This window comes from Chenopodium quinoa, unplaced genomic scaffold, assembly GCF_001683475.1.
Source record: "Chenopodium quinoa cultivar QQ74 unplaced genomic scaffold, ASM168347v1, whole genome shotgun sequence".
Taxonomy (NCBI): Eukaryota; Viridiplantae; Streptophyta; class Magnoliopsida; order Caryophyllales; family Amaranthaceae; genus Chenopodium; species Chenopodium quinoa.
In genome coordinates this window covers 3,699,836-3,725,772 of record NW_018744092.1, presented here as the reverse complement: position 1 = coordinate 3,725,772, position 25,937 = coordinate 3,699,836, and the positions used below count along the sequence as shown (strand labels likewise).

General features: G+C 34.0%; 2 protein-coding genes across 3 annotated transcripts; both read left to right on the top strand.

Moving 5' to 3' along the window:
• The first annotated feature begins 3,830 nt into the window (after positions 1 to 3,830).
• LOC110691906 (4-hydroxyphenylpyruvate dioxygenase-like) lies at positions 3,831 to 7,953 on the top strand. The gene is made up of 2 exons (XM_021868884.1): positions 3,831 to 5,249; positions 7,462 to 7,953. Exons 1-2 carry the CDS (start codon positions 3,934 to 3,936, stop codon positions 7,646 to 7,648), a joined length of 1,503 nt encoding a protein of 500 aa, XP_021724576.1. The 5' UTR covers positions 3,831 to 3,933; the 3' UTR covers positions 7,649 to 7,953.
• A 1,896-nt stretch (positions 7,954 to 9,849) lies between these two features.
• Positions 9,850 to 18,667, top strand: LOC110691905 (switch-associated protein 70-like). Of its 2 annotated transcripts, none has more exons than XM_021868883.1 (10): positions 9,850 to 10,043; positions 10,184 to 10,288; positions 13,912 to 13,973; positions 14,098 to 14,181; positions 14,273 to 14,304; positions 14,431 to 14,512; positions 15,805 to 16,033; positions 16,902 to 17,129; positions 17,344 to 17,636; positions 17,941 to 18,667. In XM_021868883.1, exons 1-10 carry the CDS (start codon positions 10,020 to 10,022, stop codon positions 18,275 to 18,277), a joined length of 1,476 nt encoding a protein of 491 aa, XP_021724575.1. In that variant the 5' UTR covers positions 9,850 to 10,019; the 3' UTR covers positions 18,278 to 18,667. The 2 variants fall into 2 exon arrangements, with proteins under 2 accessions (XP_021724575.1, XP_021724574.1); XM_021868882.1 differs by having other exon boundaries at positions 9,851 to 10,043; positions 17,935 to 18,667.
• The last annotated feature ends 7,270 nt before the right edge of the window (positions 18,668 to 25,937 follow it).

Sequence of the window (25,937 nt, the reverse complement as noted above, 5' to 3'; positions counted from 1 at the left end):
CACCAATCTTCATGTTGGTCTTTTGACAATTGGGGTACTTGTGGCTGAACAAAGTTTGTAGACGTTTTGAGATATTGCAAATAATGTGGCTCTGATACCAAACGTAGGAGTTATATCAATTTACAAATTGCTAACTCAAATAATAATAAGGAGATATATAGGAGGAATAAATGTGGGTTACAACCCAAATAATAAAATTCTCTTTATTAATTCTCAATCTCTCTTATGCTTGCTTATTTATTTCTTTCTTTTATTTCTACTCTTCTGCTTCTCTTCTTATAATGAAAATAAACATTACAATTATAAATTCTGTTTTACTAAATAATAAAAGGATGAAAACTCTTCTAATTCACAACCTCTCACTAATTTATCAAATGTTATTTCAAGTAAACTAATTAATTTTATCAAATGCTTAAAATAGTTTTCTAAATCAAAGTTTGAATTTCAACATCCATAATGCTTAGAAAGACGACTTCTCTGATGTTGGGTGAAGTTTTTGTGCTCCTCCACAACTCCGTGATGGAAGGGTGATGGCTCCCCCTCGAAGATCACAAACCTGCAACAAAAAATAAAATCATCGCTAAGGCATCGACGAAGACGACTTTTGAGGTTGAATATTGGCTCTTCCTTGTGGCTCTAAGTGTCGGGCTAATGTGAGGTTTTGATAAGACTCCTTTTGTACTTGGTAGTTTGTCATGACTCGGTGATCCTAGGAAAGATGGCTCTTCAGTGCTATTGATGATGAGTGGCGCTCCTCCGATCCGTGGCTCCGTGGCGTCGGTTCGAGACCATCAAGTAGCAGCTCCGTCATATTATGGATTGAAGATAGCAACTTCTCCTTTCTGTAAGAATAATCTTCACCGAAGTCTTATATTTATAGGGAAAACTTGATGAGTTAACAAACTCTCAACAAGATTGAGACGGCTTCCAAGTTTATCTTTAGAGGTGGTTGAGCCTTTCGTGCCTTTTGACTCTTTGAATGTTGAAGATCATCTCCAAAATTCATATTAAAAAAAAGATAAAAAGAAATAAAGTGGTAGCATGTAGTTGCCTAATTTGATGTGGTTGTATGTGGAGATTCTATATGTCCCATTTGAAAATATGTATACTACATGAAGCAATAACTCTTATTTGCTTGTAGTACTTATGTTGATAAATGCAAATTTAAGAATTAAGAGTAAAAGAGTTGTGTTACATACCGTTGCAAGTAAGTTTCGAGACCCGTCATGATCAAACACTCCAAATTCGTGTCCATGACTGATCTTGAAGGGGTCTATTTGTAGGCACGTAAAATTTATATAAGTGTCACATTGGATAGGTCAAAAGTCTCAAAAAAAAAAAACAATTTGACTTTTGACCTATCCGATGTAACACTTATATAAATTGTTGACTTAATGGTATTTGACTGTTAATTTAAAATATTTAATTTGGGTGAAATATATTAAATTAGCCCATTTTATTTAATTTAATTTAACATGTATATTTTGAGGGTTAGAACTCAATAACTAGGTTAAGCTATAATAGATGGGTCACGGTTACCTAGTCAAAAGCCCAATACAAATATAACCCTAACCTTAAGGGTGTTCCCTCACTTTATAAATAGAACTTTTCTACTTCTTTTGGGAGAGGAAACAAATAGAATCAAATAATAGAGAAAACCTCTCAAATACTCTAAACCTCTGCACAAAAAACCTCTTAAATGCTCTAAACCTTTATTTCTAGAGAAAATCTTTCAAAACCTAGAAGAAGAGCAACAAGCATTCGACGTGTCATTCTACTCTAGAAGATCATCCGTGGAAGAGATCAAGCCTCGACGACCCTCAACTTGAAGGAAAGAAGAACTTCATATCATTAAGCACATCATAAGTTCGTGCCTCTACATCAAATATCTGCAATAGAGATCAAGCCTCGTTGGCCCTTAATCAAGAATTCAAGTCAAAAGTCTACATCAACAATTTTTGATCGAGATCAAGCCTCATCAATCGGCGCTTAATCAAAACTCAAGTCAAAGTTCTGCATCAACTATCTTCGATCGTGATCAAGCCTCAACAACCCTTGATCAAGAATCAAGTCCGCCTGTGAAACAAGTCAAAGCTAAAGCGGAGATCGAATCAGAGGAGCAAATTAGAGATTGTACCCATTGTACCCATAAATTATCAAATTAATAAAATTAACATTTTGTTTAGTTTGTTTTAAATCTATATTTTGCAGATTTAAAATTTGTGTTTATAGGTGCAAATTGGATACAAATTTTTGATTATTATTGAGTTTAACTAGTTTCGATCCAATATGGATCACCATTCATAGGCAAATGTAAAGCCCGTAGAGAGGCTACGAAGAAATGAATACGATTTCTATTACTCAATCTTGTTTTATTTGAGAGCGTGACATAATATATTTTAGTTCTTATTTTAAGGAACTGTTGCAACATGTTTTGAGAATTTTGACAAGTTGTTGCTCACCTATATCTACAATTCCTGTATTTATTCGCATTAAATATTCGATCTGTTTTATTTTGATTGACCAATTTGTTTTTTCAAACTTTTTGATGCACTTGTTTGATCGTTGATCAATATCTCCAATTTTGTTTTATAAAAGTAACTTTTTTCTACTTATCGAGTCGATTTTAATAAAATCTCATATAAATGTAATTTATCTTACACTTTAGTAAAAAAATCACATTTAAAAATGTGAAGTCTACAATATGGGAAATGATTTTAGCACAAGCATAGTTTTCTATGCTCTTCTTACATAGGGCTAGGCCAAAATCAATTAAGGTTGAGCCAAAATCAATTTCCCTACAATATGCGAATACATCATTTGGAAACGGAGGATATATCATGTTTACTCCCTCCATCCATAATACTTGACACAGTTTTCATTTTCGTCCGTCTCACAATACTTGACACGTTACTCAATATGGAATGGGACCACAAATAAAATAATATTTTTCCACATTTTCTCTCTCCTCACTACTCCCACCCCACCTCCACTCCCTCTTGTTAGTTTCTTGCAATATAAAAATACAAAAAAAATATTTTATATAATAAACAAATGTTTTAAATGAATTCACTAGTAATTTTCTTAAATTACGTGTCAACACCAACGTCTCAAGTATTATGAAACGAGGGAGTAATTAATAATTCACTTTATAAAACTTTAAAATTGGGATAATGAAGTGGAAATTACTTCCACGCAAGTCACAAGTAGAACTCATGGATCACGTAATTCAATCCTCAAACTTCATCTTTTAATTCTCCTCCAAAATATTCTCCTCCAATTTCTTCCCCTCAACATAACGGTCTATGGCAAACGTTTACGTTTACGTTGACGTTGAACACCAAATGTCACAGTCAACCTTCCTCTTCATGGATCGATAGTTCTTCCACCTCACACTCACATATACACATTCATATCTTACAAATAATTTCATTTTTCATCCTATCAAAATTATTCTTTTTAACTCCAATACCATTCAATTTAAAAACAGTAATTAATTTGACATTAGCAATAATCTCTTCGTTTTTTTAATTTTTCATTTTAGTCCGCATATTTGTCTTAATTTAACCAATGTATCTTTATTTATTTGATTTGATTTGATATGATCCGATTTAATCTGATGGTCAAATTGATAATTTTTAAAGAAAAAAATGTCATAATGAGTATTTCATTAATATGTAATTTTTATAATTTTTTTATTATGTAATTAAAGATATTTAGTGATAAAAAATTACAACAATAATCTGATCTAAACTTAATTTTTCTAATATAAGTAAAAATAATTGTAAAAAAAGGCCTTAAATCACCATTAATAATCATACAAGTATTAGAGTACTCGTATTAATTTAAATCTTTCCTCCCAATTTCAGGTGATCCGTCCTATATAAACCCAACTACTCTAATTCTCTCCCTCCAAACTTGGACACACTTTCCATGTCCTCCACTCTTCACCTCCATCACCCATTTCCAACCTACCATTTTCTCTCTCCACCACAATCTCCGCCGTCACTTCCTCCCTTCCTCCGCCACTTCAACACCCTCAACTGCACCCCACTTTCTCTCTCCTCCTCATCCTCATCAATGGGTACCATCGACTCCCAAACTCAACCCATCACCACCACTTCTCCCGAGTTCAAACTCGTCGGCTACTCCAACTTCGTCCGCGTCAACCCCATGTCCGACCGCTTCTCCGTCAACAAATTCCACCACATCGAGTTCTGGTGCGGCGACGCCACCAACGTCAGCCGTCGCTTCTCTTGGGGCCTCGGTATGCCCGCCGTCGCTAAATCCGACCTCTCCACCGGAAACTCCGTCCACGCTTCTTACCTCCTTCGTTCCGGCGACCTCTCCTTCCTCTTCACCTCGCCATACTCCCCTTCTCTCTCCTCGCCGTCTTCCGCCGCAATACCCACCTTCGATTTCTCTCTCTTCACCTCTTTCCTCACTTCTCACGGCATCGGGGTTCGCGCCGTTGCCGTCGAAGTCGATGATGCCGAGGCTGCCTTCAATATTAGCGTCTCTCACGGCGCAATCCCGGCTTCTCCCCCGATTCAGCTCGGAAACGGCGTCGTTTTATCGGAGGTCAGCCTCTACGGTGACGTTGTTCTTCGCTACATAAGTTACGGAGGTGGGATAGAGAATAAGAACAACAAGAATTCTGAGACTGCTAGTCCTCCTAGTGAATGGTTTCTTCCTGGGTTTGAGGAAATGCCGGAAGAATCGTCGTTTCGAGGGCTAGATTTCGGGCTCCGGAGACTAGACCACGCGGTGGGGAACGTCCCGGAGCTAGCGAAAGCAATTGAGTATGTTAAAAAGTTTACTGGGTTCCATGAGTTCGCCGAGTTCACAGCCGATGATGTTGGGACGAGCGAGAGCGGGTTAAACTCGGCCGTGCTGGCGAACAATTCGGAGACAGTGTTGATTCCGATGAACGAGCCGGTGTATGGGACGAAGAGGAAGAGTCAAATTCAGACTTACTTGGAGCATAATGAAGGAGCTGGGGTTCAGCATTTGGCATTGATGAGTGAGGATATATTTTGGACTCTTAGGGAGATGAGGAAGCGGAGTGGGCTCGGCGGGTTCGAGTTTATGCCGGCACCACCACCGACGTATTATCGGAACTTAAGGAATAGAGTTGGGGATGTGTTGAGTGAAGAACAGATGAAGGAGTGTGAAGAGTTGGGGATATTGGTTGATAAGGATGATCAGGGTACTTTGCTTCAGATTTTCACTAGGCCTATTGGGGACAGGTAGTATTTCTATTACTCTACTCACATTGGGTTTTATGTTTTGTTTGCTTTATTTGATTGATTGGTTTGTTATGTTGATTTGATTTTGTTGTTTGACTTATGATTGCTTGTATTATTTTTAATTAAAGTTATGTGATATCTAACAAATTCACAAAGATGTCTAAAGGTTGAACTGTGGAAGTAGGTAGTTAATGAGAGAAAAAATTCGATATTTTAATTTTTTATATTGAGTGTTAAGTTGCTAACAGAATAACAGTTAGCTATTTAGCGTTACTCTTATTCGGAGTTTATTTATACTAAGAATTGTTTTTGCAAACTGTTCTTTGGAGTGTTTGAGGATGGCGATTTTAAAGAGTAAACCTTGGGATCATTTGAGCTAAACCTTGTTGATCATTGTAGTGGCGTTTTTTTCCGTTTCAATGTACTAATAATATGCATTTTGTCACTTTAGTTTGTACAACACCAGCGAATTCTTAATCAAACTTGCATATTTACACATTTCAAGCTGTAATTTTATCAGAATTGTGATGCAAAATTCCCATAACGTGACTTAAAATGCTCAAATTGCATAGTTTTCCAGTATAATTGTGGCTTGAAATGTTTACTTACAATTATTAGTAAAATGTCCAAAATAGTATAAATGCGGCCTATTATTATGGAATTGTATTGGCTGCACTGGGAAGCCTTTTCTTTAGCTATATTGAGTAAAAGTGTGGGGCTAAAGTGGAAAGCTTTTTTTAATGTTAGTCTAGTTTGTTGCTTTTGTGCTTTCTTTGTCAATATACACATTTGTTAAAAAATTAGAAATTCTGATGCCACAACAAAGATTTTGAGAATTTGATTAGGTGGAGAACACACTTTCAGTCATTTGTGTACTGTGGGACTGCTCTTAAATGTTGGACATATCACGAGAGTTAGTGGTTAACGTTCTTAGTTATTGAGCACAATGCCTCACTGAAACAAAGAATTTGATGTTGATTGAAATACAATTATAGAGATCGAGGACATTATTCTAGTTGACTAGTTTCTTCAGTGTTCAGTTCGTATTTTCGTATAGACAGCTGCAATATATTTTCCAGATCTTTAGGCTTCACATTGATCCTTATGTCTTTCAATTGCCAGTCATATTGGTAGTTCCAGTCGGGTTTTCTTGTCCCCCTGCTTAATCACCTTTCCTGTCTTCCTTTGGGAATCACATCTTCCCCGGATCCTCATTTTGGCATAGATAGCTGTAGGGTATAGCTAGTCCCAAGAACGGCCAGTAGGAACCTTGAGATTATATTTTCAAACAATCTTACTATCATCCAAAGATGACGACATGACGTTATATGTAGTATTTGGCCGAAGTGCAAAGCCAATGGACCTTTTTGATAGGTGCTGGACTGACTTTCTCAATGACCAATCTTTTTTACGAAAACTATTAGCCCAAACCCCTCAATTTAAGATGGGAGGGACCTTTTTACGTTCTGGTTATAGGATAAACATCAAACCATACAAAAAAAATTGCTGATGCCTCATTCTAAGTAAAATTGGCACAAAAATATATGTGCTAAAAGATTGTTTTTGAAGGGATCATTTGTGTGTGCTTCAGAGCAGAAATGCTATACTTCTTTTTCAATTCCAGCCAACACCTTTGACAATATCCTTGAATCTACATGTAACTGTTTATTGGAATTTGGAATGTTTCTTTTTTTCATGTTAGGATTGACATTATGGTTTGGAATTCAAATGAATTAATCCCTTTGCCTCAGCTGTTAGTTGGTACGAGTCTTGCTTTAGGATATGGAGTTTAAGGAGAGGGTGGGTCCGAACTTTGAGAGAAAGTAGGGAGGAAAAACTTATTAAAAGTATTATGTTAACTTGGGAATAGGACACCATTTTTTAGGTGAAGTTACAACTGGGACGAAGGGGATTACATTTGAAGGCTGTAGCATGCTCAGGAAATTGACATTTTGGTTACAGAATACGGAGTACTAATTGAACTCAACACTTCAATTGGCTTTAAGATGTGTTCTTGTTGCCTAAAGCTTTACGACTCACCGGCATCAGCCTACTATGGGCTCTTAATCTCTTATAGTCAGATAAGTTCCAAGGACATCAAATGCCTAGGATGTTTTTAGCTTATATCCTAAGCAAGGGTTGTTTCCTTGTGATTTTTATTTACATGTAAATCCATAAATGCCTCAAGTTTCGTCTGTATTGATGTGATCAGGCCAACTATGTTCATTGAGATTATCCAAAGAATTGGTTGCATGATGAAAGATGAAGAAGGCAAGTTGTACCAAAAGGGAGGCTGTGGAGGATTTGGGAAGGGAAACTTTTCAGAGCTTTTCAAATCAATAGAAGAGTATGAGAAGACACTTGAACGCAAGCCTGTTGCCGATACAAATGTTGCATGAGTTACAAACTACGTTGTTGCCGTGCAGACATGAATGGTAATATGATTGAGTTGTTGCCGTGCAGACATGAATGGTAATATGATTGAATTGGTGGGCTGCTCGCTCCAATGATCTCGTAACTATGTACTTATCAACCAAGTGTAATTATGCAAAACGTATCATGACAGTGTATAGTGATCCAACTGATCTTTACTAAAGTATGTATTACATATATCGATCATTATGATGTATATGGTGAATAATTTATCAACTATGAAGTCATTTGATGCGTACACAAATGAGAAGTATATGTTGAATCTGGAGCATATGCTTGTTTTACGAGGAAGCAATGATGGTGCTACAAAAAATGAAGTTTATACTTGTATATAACCAATTTAGTTGCATTAAGTAAATAATCCCTCATAAAAGTTTTTAGCAAAGAACCAAGAGTGACTATTTATCTAATCAAAATGATGCAACTGTTAAATGTACAGTAGAGGATAATATAGTTATTATCATACTCATTTACCAAGTTTTATTTATCTTTATCATGAATTTTATATGTCCAAGAATTGATAAAAGTTTCGATTAAAATATTTATTATGAGTGACCTTTTGAGTTGTACATGACTTTTATTGTTAGAGCTTTGAGTTAAAATTAAGTTAAAATATGTACAAGTATACGAAGTACTATTAGACTGTTGGTTGGTTCATTGGAAAACAATTGGAATTGGGCTATTCTTTTTTTGTATGAGGAATTGGACTATACTTAATTTTTTTTTTTTTTTTTGGAATAATATACTTAAATTTTTTAAGAGAAAGGGAAATATTATAAAAACTTAAAAATCATCCAAAAACCAAAGTTTCATAAAATTGGATCTTGCTAACGAACGTTTTCGGGATGTTAAATAATAATTTAAAATATTTTCTAAAATGGAATTAATGTGCGAATCCATGATAAAATCATGCATCGATTGGTGTAATTTTATTCATATATAAATAAGCTTTTTAAAATTAATTTTATTTATGTATCAATCACCCATATGATTCATAAATAAGAAGTCATACGACGTCTACAAAGAGATTTAAATTTAATATATACATGACAATCGAATCAAATAAAAATATCCTTTCAGCAGAGCTACGATCGTTGTTGCAAATCGTACATTCTTCATACCCTCTTTCATATCGCTGTGATTTATAGCCTTCTTGGGGGTCTATCGATCTGGTGTAGTCGTGAAGAAAATTTTTGGATTAACCTCTTTTTCGATCATGCACAAATCTTTACTCATGAAATAAATTGTACCATACTAAACTCAGAAAACAAAAACAAAAATAAAACAAAGTCCATCATAGGGGCACTTACTGCACTCAAACCCACTATAGGGGTACTTAGAACCTTCAAATAGTAAAGTTTTATTGAATTTAATAATAAAAGCATAAAGAAAGAAATTTGGCTATTTCCAGCCTATAAAACACTTTTTTGAAGAACCCTAGAGAGAAAACGACTATGAATTTTTTTTTTTTTTTTGAAAAAAAACTAGAGTTGCTCGTGCTTCTCAAATATATATTTATCTTATCTTATACTTCATTATCTAATCTAATCTTATCGAAACTTACTAACTCTTAGCTTATCTTATCTATTTTATTAGCTCTTACTCGTATTAATCTTATCGAAACTTACTAACTCTTAGCTTGTCTTATTTATTTTATTAGCTCTTACTCGTATTAATCTTATCAAAACTTACTAACTCTTAACTTATTTTATCTATCTTTTATTAGCTCTTACTCGTATTAACTTCTATCATACATATTTTTTTAAACTAGTTAGAAGCGTATATAAAGCTAGGCGCGAAGAGCTTAGATGAGATGAGGTAGATTTGGAAAATTGGAAATTGATTACTTTTTAACATAATTTCATTTCAGATACTTCGTCATTTTTTTTATTTTTATTTTTTTTCTGCAATATTTTGACTTTAGCACTATGGAGTATTTTAGTCATATACATATGCTACCTTTGATTACTTTCGATGGTTATACTTAAGAAAAGATGTATTCACAAGAGATTTTAATTTGTTAAATATATGTTCATAATATCAAAATTTTTACTACAAATTTTAATTTTTTGACTGCAAAAGAGAAGGATAATTTTTTGACTGCAAAAGAGAAGGAAAAAAAAAAAAACTTGGAATACATTTCTTTTTTTTTGTTTAAAAAAACAAGGAAAAGAGGTACGTTTGGTGTGGAAAGAGAGTAGTACCAAAGTCTAACGAAAACTACCAGTCTACCAGTATTCCCGAGCTCCAACGATCTTCCCACAACCCGGAATTACCAAAAACCTAAACTACCAAAATCCTCCATTTTAAACCTTTTGAGCTCAATCAACTTCATCAATGGCGTCGAATGGAGCTTCTTCGGTTTGTCTCTCCCTCTCTCTCTCCTCCTTAACCCTTTCTCTTTGATTCTATGTTAATCATTTGATCAGCTTTTTACAAATTGATTGTAGTAGTTTGCGAAATGCAATCGAATTGAATTGCTTTTTTTGGTTATTTTGCAGAAAATGGAAGATACTGAAGCTAGTCTTGAGAAGATTAAACGCCAATTAGCTTCGAATTCTGGTCGAAATCTGTTACAAGGCCCTCTTTATAAACGATCTGAAACTGTAATTTCTTCTTCTTCTTTATATATTTTTTCAATTAATTTCATAATCATTTATTTCTGAAGTTCAAATACTTATGAGTTTTAGCTGATCATTGAATTAGGGATTAGAAAACCCTTAAATTGATTTTATGTGTAAAAGTATGTGAAAGCTAGAATTCAAAATCAATGTCAATTCCTCAAATTTAGTGATCCTAAGTCAATGAGAGGTGGTGGGAAACTGGAAATTATTGACTTGATGGAGTTATTTTTACGCAGGAGCTCGGCCGGGGTAGGGAGTTGGGTAGATGAGCGATCTTTATGTGATTTGGATGGAAAGTTGTGTTGTTATAAGAGATTAGGGAGGATAAATTAGGGAACTTTTATGAGGTGCAAGCTAAAGGTGAGTGCTTTAGAATCTCCTCAATTATGCATGGAGGCTTGTTGAGGTTGTTGAGTTATTGCCTCTTGATGAAGCTGTGATATACAATCTGTGGTACATTACAATCCTCAGCGATAGTATACAAGTATCTGATTCTGGCCAAAGAGCTGAGTCTGTAGGAAGTGGTCTATGTAATGCTTTTTTAAGAGTCTACAAACAGCTGAGTTTTTGTGTAGATGATGATAGACAATGTTCTGAAAGAGATCATTGAGAAAGATTATTGGACGAATGTGATTATTGGTTTAGGTTTCTTAGAAATCATAGTGCTTGTTCTTGGAAAAAGAGTGGATATCACACCAGACATATGCATATTATGCCAGGCAAGCTGCGTGTCTTCTTCACATTTTTCTTCACTATAAGGTGGTTTCTTAGTAACAGGCTCTTTCAGTTGCAGAATGAGACTTGGGTTTGTCCTTAGAATATTATAAATTGTTGCTAGCTCAGAATATGGGGTTTGGGAAGTCTGAGGAAATGTTATGGAAAAAACTCTGTGATAGCAATCTTGTGGAGTATATAGCTTGAATGGAATGGCTGTATTTGAGACAAACCTTAACATCGTAGTATTTAAATATAGTTGATAATTGTAAAAAGTTTGAGGTACACTACACTAGGGTTTAGATTCAGCCACTCAAGGGAAGCAAAGGTGTGCACATTGTGTGAGGTACACATTTCTTTGTAAAAATCTTGTATATCAGCTGTATATTATATTAATTAAAAAAAGCTATTAGCTCACATTTCACAAAATAAGATGAATATCATTATTTACTATTTGTAGATCACTAAAAGGCTTATTATGTAATCTTCAAATGGATGACTAGTACACGCCTGTAATCTACCCTCATAGGGTGGATGGTAATGTTCTCTTTTCAACGATGAGTTGGGTGAAGAACAGAAAAGATGTTTAGAAAAGATTAAATAAGTGCAGGGAGAGAAAATGATGGTGCTAAGTGCACCGAGTGATAATCATGTAATGACAGTGGTGTATCAATCATTAGAGCACGATTTGTGGTAATTTATGAAGTGATATAAATGGGTGGGTAATAATGACGTTTGGGGGAAGTTGTATCGTAGAATCCTAGAAGTAGCCTGGTACATGATATGTTACCTACTACTTTTGACTTTTGAGGTCTCAGTGTCTCACCTAGTAAAAGGAGGATGTTTGCTATGAGTCTATATTTCATCCTATTGTGTTTATTTGACACTAGCTGCTATTCCACTTATAGTAAGGAGCTTAGATGTAGCATAGTGAATTGCCGTCCCTTTTTTGGGTTAAATATTGTATCCTCATCCTTTGTGGTTGTCTGGCCAGCTTCCTTGAAGGAGCTGATTGTTCAACTCAGTGAAGGCTCTTTTGGGGCTGGGTTCTGGAATTAATATCAAATAGTCTGTGCTTATCTGGAAGGCCACATCTAGGTCATGTAAACCATGTGTTTTTAAATTTTCTAGCACATGTGAAAGGAGAGCTTTGTAGCACTCAAGGGTATTTATACTATAAGTTTTGGTCCTTAAGGGAGGTCATCCTCTGGTTGAAGATACCTGTCATTTATTTTGTCTCTCAGTTATCAAGCATAGACGGTAACCCTTGAATCATAATGGGTAACAAATAGACGAGGCTAATTCAAGCCTCTACAGGAAAATTTCACTGTTTTTTTTTGGGGGGCTGGTACTATAAGCCACTTTCAGTAATAGAAATCTCATGAGCAGTCCACCATTTGCATTTGTAAAAGGTTAAGCATCCTTCTTCATTGTTTGTTGAATTAGCCAAGTATTGGTTCATTTCACTATTTGTGGTGCACCTCTTACGAACCCTATAGAATAGTGAGCCAACTCCTATTTTGATTTGAAGGCCCAAAAGGGACACGTTTGGCCTGACAAGGAATTCTTTTCATGGGATTTCCCTTGTGCAGGCCTTTTCAACCTTTCACCTTACTTGGTCTCCAGTCTCCACTGCACATAGGGGGAAGGGTTAATCAACTTTGCCTCTTACTGCCGCAGCTTTTACAGTCTTCTAGAGAGAGAAAACTCTTTCCCTACCTTTCACGTTTATGGGAACTTGGGTGGGTCTATATTCTCTATAAGACATTCCTTCTTTCTCCTTCATTGTTCCTATTTGATTTATAGCTGCCATCATTAAGATGTTATCTGTTCATACTAGATATCCTTTGCTAGATTTCAGTTCTGATGCCCCTTTGCAGTCATCTGCGATTTTTACTATTTTATGGAAACTTATAATGCCCGTGTCTTCCTTTCTTACTTGTTCGTCATATCTATGGACTGTCGGGTATTGTTGCTTTTACTATAGTCCAATGAATCCTTCATAATCCCGTATGGGAGGAGAGACACAGCTCCTATCAACCTGAATGCTTGTTAGGATAACCCCCCCCCCCCCTCTCACCCAATGCAAGAGAGCCCCACCAGTCTACCTCCTGAGTCTTACAGTTCTACTACATACTGGGCAGCAGCTATCAATTTCATCAAGCACAGTGACCTTTGGGTCTTCACAGTTAAATCAAGGATCTAACTAACTCTTAATTTTTTTTTAATATTGCAAAAGTGAATGTACATCAAAAGGGTACTCACAAAGACACAAAAAAAGAACTAATAGCTAGCACAACTTCTTTGTATCTCCACAATAGAGTAACTTGGGAAAGCCACACTGCCTTAGCCTTTTATGTCACCTTTGTAAATGATTCAGTTCAGTATTATTAAGGTATAAAAAAATGGAATTGTGTACGTCTTGATGGTGCAACTGAACTTTTATGGTCCTTGAGTAATTTGTAATAATGTACATGGAACTATCCTTAAATTAGGCCATTAGTCCATCTGGTAATCCCACAAGAGTAGCAGGAAGGCTTACAAGAACTGACACTATCCTGTCTCTAAGTAAGAGGTGATCTGATCTAGAGATAAGATTTGGCCCAATGAACTTTTATATTGGTTTGTTGAGCTTTCTATGCCTAGAATTGGAACGTCCCTATTGTTAAAGGTCCTTATTTTTTTGTTGCTGCACAAGACGTTGAGCCTTCCGTCAGTTCCGTGACCATGATTAGCATTCCCGTGCATTAAAATTGTTATTGACTATGAATATCTTTATATCTGTAGATTATTTACATTATTCAGTTAACTTCTTAGCTGCCAAAAACTTTCGATATATATGCTTATGCTAATCAAAGTTTGATTATCCTCATTATCTCTCTATTTCGTAGTTGAGGAAATGGAACGAGAGATGGATGATTTTAGATCCTAGCACTGGGAAAATGGAATACAAGTAAGTAGTATCTTAGGCCATGTACTTTATTTTGATAATTGCTAATATTATAGCAACTTTCTAATGGTTTTTTTGACCTCTTTCCATATGTGTATCTCTACATTACATTTTCAATTGACTTCAGGTTAAAGCGAAATGAGCCAAATGTCAAAGGAACCATTTTATTTGATGCAAGCAGCGCAATTACCCTGTCTCCTGTGAATTTCCAGTATGATTTGCTAGTTCAACTTTGCTTTATTAAGTTATTTTCTTTGTTCTCTGTGAAGATGAGATTTTGATTTGTGGTTTCATATTTTCAGTGGACTACCAAAATATGATGGGTGCTGCATCTGTATCCATTGATTTATTTGACGTTAAAGTCGTATGCAGTTCCTAAATTCTGTAATTGGAAGTATACATTTCAATTTGGGGGAGGGGGATGAGAAATAAATTATATTATACTTAACAGAACATACAGATATCGGAACCCCGCAGAAGAAAGATTATTTCCTTTGTGCAGAAACTCCTGGTGCTGCAAAAGCTTGGGTGTCAACATTACAGTAAGCTCCTGTGCTGCTTTTTATGTTAATTCCTTTATGAAGAAGGCTTGGTTACTTCTCTCTATAAGTTCATCAATTACCTTTCTATAACTGAATGTGCTTCAGTGCTGGTAATATTTGCAAAGATTAATCAAAATTAGCAGCCTGTGGCTTATGATCAGGAGATACTTTCATCATGATAATACAAATCAGGGAAAGATACAAAATTTCACACCTAAACAATGTATATATTCATAAAATTCAGTGAGGGATTGTCACCTACTGCATACAGAGTCATTGTGCTCTACCATTTTGCAGTTTCTGCTTCAGTATCAGCTATCTGTATTTTCTCCACATTCAACATCTTTTGTACCAATATGTCCATAAAAAACGCTTGTTCTGTAACGTAGCTGACCATTGACACTGTCTGAGATAGAGAATTCTTAGTAGCTATATTATCATCTTTGCTTAGTTGCTACTGGAGGAGGTGTAGGCTGCTTCCGTGGCCATTCTCAAAGGAAGTACTTCCTTTTGTTTGTAAATGGCAGAAATCTGTTGGATTTTTTTTTTTTTTTTTTTTTTTTTTTTTTTGGCAGTTTAGGTGTTGATTTATTTTGTGAATTTAAAACTGTAAACGAGGATACTTTGGTGCTAAGATTTGAGAAGTCAGTCCCACAAGAGGGTTTTTTAACCCAACTTTCTAGAAATTAACAATAATTGAAAAATTACTCCTCCTAGCGCAATTATTGTAACTTGACTCACTATTATCAAAAAATTTGTGTTTTTTTCTTTTCTTTTCTTTTTTTTTTTTTTAAGTTTTTTTAATTCAAAATAATTTACTTTCCAAAAGCCCCGGCATCTAATCAATGCAATTCAAATGACACTTTCTAAAATGGCCAGTATTGTTGATTATTATCTTTTCCTGGACAAGAAATTGGCCATTTTATGGCTCTGCCTACTATCCTGCTTCTATTTTGCTGTCATGGTATGCTTCCATACGTTGGATGATTTTCAGTCATTTGCTTTCATCTTTTTGGTGTAAGAAGTAAACACTTGAACTGTTATTTAGTACTTCATAGCCTTCTCAGTTATTCTTTGTTTGATTCCTTTCTTTATGTGAGGTTTGATAGCTTAATAAATTGGGCTCATGTTGATTTATGTTCCTGGTTGATTGCTTGATGTATGTTTTGGTGATGATTGTCTGCTCTGTGAATGACTGAATTGTTGCTCTGTGAATGACTGAATTGTTGTGGAGTTGGCTTTATTGTTTTATGGCTTATGTCTCTAACTTTGATCATTTTGCATGATTCAAGTGCGGCTCAGTTGGTCCTAAAGGCTCATAAAGAAGCTGTGAATTCATTAAGTGGAAGTGGCTCTTCTCAACTTGGTACGGTTGCTACTGTTGTTGCTGCTGCAAACTCAACTGCGCTAGAAGCCACAAAAGAAATAGAAGCAGCAATGAAGGTTTCTTTGAGAAATGCTCTGGGATCAATGTTGAGCAAACCTCCTGAAGGCCAAATGGATGATACAGCAATCATGAAGGTAAGGTGATGAACTGATGATCAATCTATTTTTTACAAATGAATAGCTTTTCCATTCATTTGTAACCTAGGCTGTTTGACCCTCATAAACAATGTTGGGTTGATCTTCCAATGATCAAGCAATAGTTAAGGTTGTAGTTCTAAAAAAGGGAAGATTCTATAGATGACTTCTTGATAATTTTTAAAAAAAAAATGCTTTGGATGTGTTGTTTTATCTTTGTTATAATGAAACAGTAAGACTCTGATGCAGGGATGAATTATTATTGGTTTCTTTGTCTCAAGATCTTCACTTGCAAGACTTCCAGACTAGTATCATCTTTCAAAGCCTCTTACCTCTTTAAGTAAAATCTTTCATTACCAAGAAAAAGAATAAACAATACACTCTTAAATCAAATTAGACAATTACAAGTCTACAACCATGATGTCACTCCCATTTTAAACTCTGTTTGTCTTAAAATGCCTGGATAGGGCTGACAAAAGCTTTTTTTAGGGATGTTGAAACAATGATGATTACTAAACTTTGCTGCTAATTCTTATATACTACCCCCCCCCCCCAACCCCAAACACACACACACACCTCCCTGATTTATTTGTGTAAATAGTTGTAGCAGATTTAAAATTTGTGTTTACAATAGTATAAACTGCGGATTCCATATAAAAACGATCTTACAGTGCTTGTCAATCCTGAGTAGGTATGGGGCAGTAGTGCTTGCACTTTTATGAATTGTAGCCTTGTTCTTTGTCAAAGGTTAATTGACTGTCTTGGAGTTTTTTTTTTAACTCTGTAGATTAAGTATCTGTGTTCTCAGAGCATAGACGAGATATTAACTAAAGTTTCCATGATGACTTAATTTTTTGTTGTCTTTCAGGAGACTTTACGGGTGAAAGATGAAGAACTACAGAATTTATCACGTGAGCTGCGTGCAAGGGATTCTGCAATAAAGGAATTAACTGAAAAGCTATCTGATACTGCTCAAGCTGCAGAGGCTGCTGCATCTGCAGCTCATAGAATGGATGACCAAAGGAGAATTGCTTATGCTGAAAAGGAGCAGCTCAAAGAGGGTTATGAGAAACATTTGGAGTCTACTGCAGTTAAGGTACTCTGTTGTGTATGTATGTTGTGACAAATATAATCTGTATTGGTAGAGCTAGATGAATTAAACATTTCCAGCATCACTTTCTTTGTGCTAATTACTTTTTGTATACTTCATGTCCTGGATCTAATTATTGTGTGCTTACTCTTTTGTAACATACACTATCATTCACTACATAGTATATGTTTTGACCGAGGCATGCTGCTTGAATGTGCAGTTGAGAGAATCTGAAGAGAAGGTTGTGGCTCTAAGTAAAGAAATAGATCAACTGATTAAACTGCGAGATTCAGCTATTCAAGAGGCACATTTATGGAGAAGCGAACTTGGGAAAGCTAGAGAACGTAATGTGATATTAGAAGCAGCTGTTGTTAGAGCAGAGGAGAAGGTCAGGATTACAGAAACAGATTCTGAAGCCAGAATAAAAGAAGCTGCACAGAAGGAATCAGCAGCTTTGCAAGAGAAGCAAGAGCTTCTGAATTATGTTAATGCACTACAAATGCAGCTTCAGAGGTCAATGAACAAACCTTCCTTATTAGTGTGTGTGCTCAGTATAACTGGATGTTTCACTATGTACTACTCCATATATCCCACAAACTTTTACTCCATCCAAACTAATTCTGCGTATTTACTGGATGAAAACTTAGTTTGGGTGTTGCCATCTGTGTCTTAGAGTATCGTTAATATGCTAATTTCAGATAGGTTTTCATTTATTTGTATTTGTATTGTTTTTGTTTTTGGAATAGTGGTCGAATGTTTACCATTTATAATCATATGCAGTATCTGATTTTTTTTTTTTTTATATATAAAGTGACAGGCAGCAAATCGACACGAAGCAAGTCTTTGAGAAGGCTGAGACTCGTTCTGACATGGAAGACACCCGTCCGCTAACTAAGCATGTGGACTCATCTGATGAGAATGTTGACAAAGCATGTTTAAGTGTCTCAAAAACAGTTCCTGTCGCCGAGGATGGTGCTGTTTGCTTATTAGAAGCAGACCAAGGTAATGAGCACCCGATTGGTGATGGTCAATGGAATGATATCCAAGCTACAGAATCAAGAATAGCCGATGTAAGAGAAGTTGCCCCTGATTCAGAGGGAAGAAGCTTAGACATTTCTGTAGCCAGCTCGCCGTTAAATGATCAGCAAGAGTAAGGAGGCTCCTATCCTCAAGATCGACAATGAAACATCCAAGGGTAAAAGGTAGAAATTTACTAGCTGTTTGAATTACTTTAAAGCAGTTTGTGATGTACATGAAAGCGACGACAGGAGCTCCTTCCATTGCAGGAACTCTGGAATTAACGATTGTAATTCTTGTAGAAATGCGAGGTGCTGAATATAGCGAGTTTTCCTGGGATAGAACAAGATTTGATATGGTTTACATCTTGTTGAGATGGATGAAACTTTATGAAACCTTGCCCGAGGATGAGAAATTTGTACAACTCATCTCAGAATTTCATTAATCACTTTATTACAAAGTTTTCAATAGGATAAATCTTATAATCTTATGCGTGGTTTATTCGAAGTCAGTGGTGTTGATGAAATTATCTACCCCCACTCCCCCTCCCCTCCCTTCCCCTTCCTCCTCTTTCTCCCAACTATGAAGGGTAGTATTTTATTAAGTTTTCAACAAATAAAATACAAGAAAATTAAACGTAGTTGTATATGGTTCACTAATAATACTGCATGAGCTACGTTTTTATGACAGGTGGTAGAATAGTCCTATAATCTACTAAATGTGATAATGTATGAGCTAAGTTTTTAGGACATTTGGTACAATGGTCCTATAATCTATAAATGTAATAATGCATGAGCTACGTTTTAGGACATTTGGTACAGTGGTCCTTAAATCTACTAAATTGAACGAGCCCATAAGAAATACCTTAAAACAGTACTTTTCATATAAACATTGACTAATTACTGCTTTGATGGTGTTACCCTAATACCCCCACCGGAACTATGCTGCCCTCGAACTTTTGGCTAACTAGCCAGGCAACGGGACCTCGTCGCAGTTATTTGAATCACTAGATTACTGAGAGTTAATTGAAAGAAGAAGCCTGCGGATTCAAGACGCCTCATTAGACAAAATTAAGTAAAAAGATTTGTAGTTTAGGTCCCTAGGACCGCATAGCAAAGACTCTTAACAAAGTAAGCTAAATGACAATATCATATGTCATAATATAATGTCATTGTGAAAAGAAAAAAAAAGGATTAGGATACATCCTAGAATGGTACGTTTGGCATATTAGTAACCAAGTTGATTACAAGTTTGACCATCGTTATTACATGCATAAATCTACATCATCTTAGTTGGAAATGAAGAGCTCTGTGTTCGTCTACTACTAATAATATCGCCATTTGTTATAAATAACTTTTTATTTCAGTAATTTGTCAAAAAATGAAAGTTAACGGTCACATTTGAGTAAAAGTCCTGATCAACATGAAATTTAATTTCTTTAAGGTCTTAAAGTATTAACTTTTTTAAGGTCATTTCTCGCTTTTAAAGTCTGAAAGTATATTACAAATTACAAACTAGAAGATGTTCAAATTTGCGACCTATTGTACACAATAAATATTTTTTTCGATCTTTTGTTAATTTTTATTTTTGGGCAAGGAGACTACTAATATGTTTGTTTCTTATTGTCTTGTACTTAGAAAGTTAGAAGTGACATATTACTAGTTTTACTACTAATACTAAATTGTTTAATTTTTAAGGTGTGTAATTAAGGACGTAATATTCCAACTTTAGTAGGGAATGAAGGGCCCTATTATAGAGTCGGCAATCGGCAGACGTTGAAGTCATTGTCATACTGGGCCCATCTCAAATTAGTTGACCAATGTCTATGGACGACTTTGACTGATTACTGATCATCTTCTATTCTTTAACGAATTTTTGTCCATTGAATTCAAAGGATAGATAAGACTAAGAAGCCAGCGATCTTGCTTGTCCGTTTTATTTTACTTGTAACAATTTGACTTTTATGTTTATCGATATATAACTTTAATCACTAATAAATTTAATAATAATTAAATAAGAGTTATGAAAAACACTAATACGATGAAAATGTAAATTAAAATATTGATAACTACAATATGAAAATTTCCCTTCTTTCAATAAATTCCTTGAAACTATTTTAATAAATACATAACTCGTGTATTTGTACATGTATACATTATAGTGATAATAGAAAATTCATACTTGGTATCTATTCATATTTCTCTCTTAAATATTTGTGCTTAATAAGATAAAGAAAAATATCTAGTAATAGAGGGAGTAATAATTTATAGACAAAGGCACAAAGCCATTAAAAACAAGCCCAAGTTGCAAAGCACATGAAAGAATAGTTTTACTAGCTCATTTGGCTTTTTCTTACGGACCAATCCATTCAACTTAATTGCTAATGGGCCCTCTATTGAATAATAGCATTCTCGGCCTTGAGAAATTTGATCCAAAATGATTTAAATTCCCTTTTATTTATTTAAAGGAAACAATGTATTCCGTATATTCTTTTTTTTTTCGAAACATACTTTGTATATACTTAGTATATTTGTTACCTAATTGGCTAATTTGGAGTGACTATACTGCGTATACTTAGTATATTCGTTACATCAATAATTATGTAGATATAAGCTATATTTGACAATGATACATTGATACATTAAAAGATGGTGACACTGAGAAGTTAATTAGAGTTAATAATAAGGTAATAGCTAAAAATGATAAGGTGCTGAAATTACTAATAAATAAATGATTACATCAAATGTTTGGTAGAAGTTTTTTTTTTTTTTAGATATTTAGTTTAGGTCGCCGAAATTACTTTTAAGAATTTCTAATTTAAAAATAAAGATGATTTAGCATTTAGATAGATAACTACAATAATTTCACCACCTAATTATTTTGAGATGGGACTCGAATTAACATCTTAATTCAACTCTTTTTTGCCTTAGTTGTGTTAAATGAATAGTGAATCGCTAAAAGCCGAAATTGATCATGTTAGCTGATGTTGGCTAATGGATTTGACTATGTTGACTAATGAAATTGATCACCTTAATTCAACCTTAAAGTTAACATGCATTTCGTTATATAAAAAATAATAATATTTTTACCAAATGAATTTTATTAACAGTCCTAATGGATTAATACCAAATAATAATTATTCCAAATAATTCAAATACAATTATTCAAATCTTTAACACGTTTTTGTCTTAAAATTTCATTTGCATCTTATTAAATGAAAATGACCTAAATATAAACATAAGAAACAAGCTAAATTTTTTATCTCAAAGTGCTGTAGGAATTAGGAATTTTGGTCAAGCACGTCACAAGTTATGAGCAGGCTTGGATATCAATCAAATAAACAATTAGAAACCACAAAATTTTCAACCTTTATAAAAATAGTTAATACCACAAAAAATATATTACCAAAATATCAATGTTTTGGAAATTTCCGTGGAGATAAAGCAATCAACAAATTAAACACGCCAATTTTACAAAGTAGAAAATTCTTGCACATTTGCCATTTATGACAAGTCTATTAGAGCAACTACAGGTTAGCTAATTCATTTTAATAGCTTGTCATGTCACACCATTTTTTTAAGCTACAACAATTCTATCTATTTGTTACTTCAATGGTTAAGCTAGTTATAAATTAATTTATTTTTAAATTAATAATAATTTTTATCTAATAAATATTTACCAAGCTAATTAGCTTTGCAAAACTAATTTGCTTGCCAAAGCTAATCAACAAGATGTGCAACAATGATATATCCACTAGCTTAAGAATTTTTAATATTTACAAGCTAGTCCCTTTTTTCCAACCATTGGAGTTGCTCTTAGAAACTCAACAGCATTTGAAATGTTGTTGTCAGTTTTAAAACAATTCAAAAAGCTTAATTGAATACTTAGTAATTGACTTGTAAACTCCCTCTATTTCTTTTAGGTGCTTCTATTTGAAATCGTATAAATAGTTGCAATTCAAATTTTATTTAATATTCTCTCCATAAATGCATGAAAAAAACATACTTACGTGAAATCTTGTACGATAGATTTGTTTCGTTGTTTAATTACACAAAATTGTACTCTATCTGTTTCATATTAATCGCAACAGTAGGTCTTGTACAAAGTTTTAGGAATTTTGTAGGGTAGGGATGATAGGGTGTATTTTATAACATAAAGTATAGTTACTGAAGATATATTTAATTGTTTGTAAGAGAGAGAATTAACAAAAAAGTAGTTTAAGTGGGGTTTGTAGGAGATAGAGAGAAATAATAAAATATTTATGCAAGTGGGGATAGTGGGAAAGAGAAGTAATAAAATAGTAGTGGGTTTTTACCAAATTAGGAAGTGTTGCAACTATTATGAAACGGATGTAAAATGAAAGTGTTGCGATTATTACGAAATAAAGGGAGTAAATCTTATAATACTTCATCCGTTTTTTTAGATGCATCATTTTCTACATATGAAAATTTCAAATTCGATGCATCACTTTCATTTTTTACATGTTGCATGTATGTATTGAAAATTGTGCAAAACATAAAGCATGATTAATGAAAACTAAATCGTGATACAAATTATGGAGTATAAGTGACAAGTGTATGATGGTTGATCATCAATGTACGTATGGGATATTACCGGATACTGATATGGGTCACGTAACATGAGTCGGATCCTTGAATCTAGACTATTGCACACCAACATACATATTGGCCTACTCCAAAGTCTATGTGGAACGTTGCTTACGGCCACCTGGACACCTGCCATCCATTTGGTCTCCTATGTGGCACCTGCTTTTGGTATTTTATAAATTTCCACTCATAAATAACTTAGCTTCTAATGTACAATTTTAATTACTCTAAACCACTCAAATTACCCTTCATACCTTTATTAGACAAAACTGAAGACTTTAACGTAACATTGGAGCAGTTTTCTTCGGACAAAACACTAAGGGTAGCTAATAATACTAAATGTGCAGCGCTGCAGGTATCCATGCATCTAGATGTACGATAGACCATTACCGACCCTAGATAGAAGCTCCCTTAAACTAGACAAAATCTGATTTGGATTGAAACTCGATTTGATAAAAGCAGTGTGGGTATTTATTAATTCACTATCATAAATTCAAAATCATCTTTTTATGCTCCATGCAATACACATTTATGTTGTGAGATTAAGGGGTAATTTGGTGGTGATGTATAGAAGCCTTACTCCATTGTTAAGTTCGTTGCTAATGATTACGCAGGGTTTGATTCAGATCAGGTCGTTGCGTAAAAAATCCAGATAAGCTAGAAAACCTTAAATTTGGTGAAGAGAACACAGCTTGATGTTGTTCATCATTTGGACAAGACCTTGTTGGTAAAAAAAATCCAAACGATGCATCACTTTTAAAATTACGGATTCTTAGGCGATATTTGAAAATGAGAGGAAGAAAAAAAAAAAAAAGAGAACCCATGTGATATGAGAGAGATAGAGAAAATTTATTAAATAAAAAGGAAAGTAATGAATCTAAATGAAACTTCCACATATAAAAGTGATGCATCTAAATTAAATAAAACTTCCACATGTAAAAAATGATGCATCTCTAGTCGTTTCCTCTCTATTTTTTCTCTCTAGGGTTCATAAAAAAAAGTGTTTCATAGGCTGGAAATTTGGCTATTTCCGACCCTTTCTCTTTAGTTTCTTTATTTTTTGTTGTTAAATTCAATAAATCTACACTCTTTGAAGGTAGTAAGTACCCCTATTGTGGGTTTGATGAGTGTATTAAGTACCCATATGGTGGGCTTTGTTCTAGTGTTGTTTTTGTTTTTTGAGTTTCGTATGGTAGAAGTTTTTTCATGGTAAAGATTTGTGCGGGATCGAGAAAGAGGTTAATTAATCCTTTGATTGCAATCAGATGAATCAGACGAAAATTTTCTTCAAAACTACAACAGATCGATAGACCCCCTCGTCGAAAAAGGTTATAAATCACAGCGAAATGAAAGAGGGTATGAAGAATGTACGATTTGCAACAACAATCGTAACTCTGCTGAAAGGATGTTTTTATTTAATTCAATTGTCATGTACTCCGTATTTATTAGATTTAAATCTCTTTGTAAATATAGTATGACTTTTTATTTATAAATCAATCTTTATTTAAAAAAAAACATCTTAAAAAATGGAAAAAGTATATGATGAACGGCATATAACTACGGGCAGCTGATAAGCCTGATAATAATACGAGTACAGTTTATTTATTTATCATTGAAGTTATTTTTAGCAAAATATCAATAATGCATTCCATGTGATCCATTTTGCTTCATAGTGGTTTGTCCATTGCTCCATTTTTGTTTGTTTCTCCAATCTAAATAAAACAAATTGTTTTTTTTTTCCCATTGTTTTTCATTTTGTTTTGGTTTTCTATATTTATCGAAGTTTGATCTGTTTCTTGTTTTTATTTATTTTAAACGAACTAATGATCAATTTGCAAATAAATACCTAGTGTACATGTGCAATTGCTCCCAAAGCTATTTTGTGATAATTATGTATTTAAAGTGGCATGAAATAATGCAACATTGTCTCCATGTCTATGATTTTGTTTGGATAAATGACGTCCATATACTTCTGTTACATTTACTCTATTTATATATTGTGGTACACATACCGCAATCACTCATAATATAGTGGGTGTCAGTTTAATTAATTAATTCGTAAAGTTTTAATATAGGTTTCTTAGACCTGCATGCCAATATGCCATTGGATCACGTCCACATTATTATTCTTCTAAACACTCATAAAATTAATTACTTCGCAAATATACTTTCCTTTTCAAAAATTCTTTTGATTTTGACTATACATATAATTGACCATTAACATTGGTAATTATGGTATCAATAAAAATTAATTCTTGTACCTGACATATATTGAGACAAATTAAATATGATTCCATTTAACTTTATTTTATCTTATTTATTGAAAATAATTTTAAAAATTGCTTCAAATTGTGTCAAGATTTTAAACAAGAACAGTAGAATTAGATGATGTAAGAAAATACACAATCTTAGTCACTATTATGAGATTGAATTCTTCTAATATATTCTTTAAGATAAACTTATTCTATCTTCAATTAATGTTTACTAATTAGGCACAATACCATTACATTATTATTTTTTTCTTTTAGGTGTGAACACTTAAAATTAATTCTGTATTTCTAATCCAAAGCATTTAGTAGAAGCTAGCCTTTTTAATACACATGATATACAATCAGCACTAATTCACGAACACTCGAATTCTCATCATTTCCATTAAAAAAAAGCCACAAAACAAAATCTAACTCTTAGCGTCGTACCAAAAATCAACTAACTATTAGTACGAAATTAAATTCAACAAAACTTGTTTTAATACACTTAGGAAAAAGTTATCCCTATAATACCATTAATACATAAGATATTTGGATGCTGATGTAGTGATGTCTAATTTCATTTCCTCATACAAATCATGCCGTCACATATTTTTTTAGTGCAGTAATATATAGTCGTAAAGTACAGTGATGTAGACATAATTTAATCTCAGATTTTAACCTTTGACTCTTTAATCTCTAAACATTTTAACTAACTAAATTAGTTGACATCCATATCATGTCATATATGTAATAACTTTGTAACCTTACACAAATGTACGTACGTATACTTGAGCACACGTTGTCTCATGAATCGTATAATGTGCATGTATGCATGATACAAATTGACATTTATCGCTCATGTTACACCTTTAATTATATTCCATCCCAGACCAGAGCTTATGAAGTAATGGAAGACTTTGTCCTCATATCATCATTTAGCT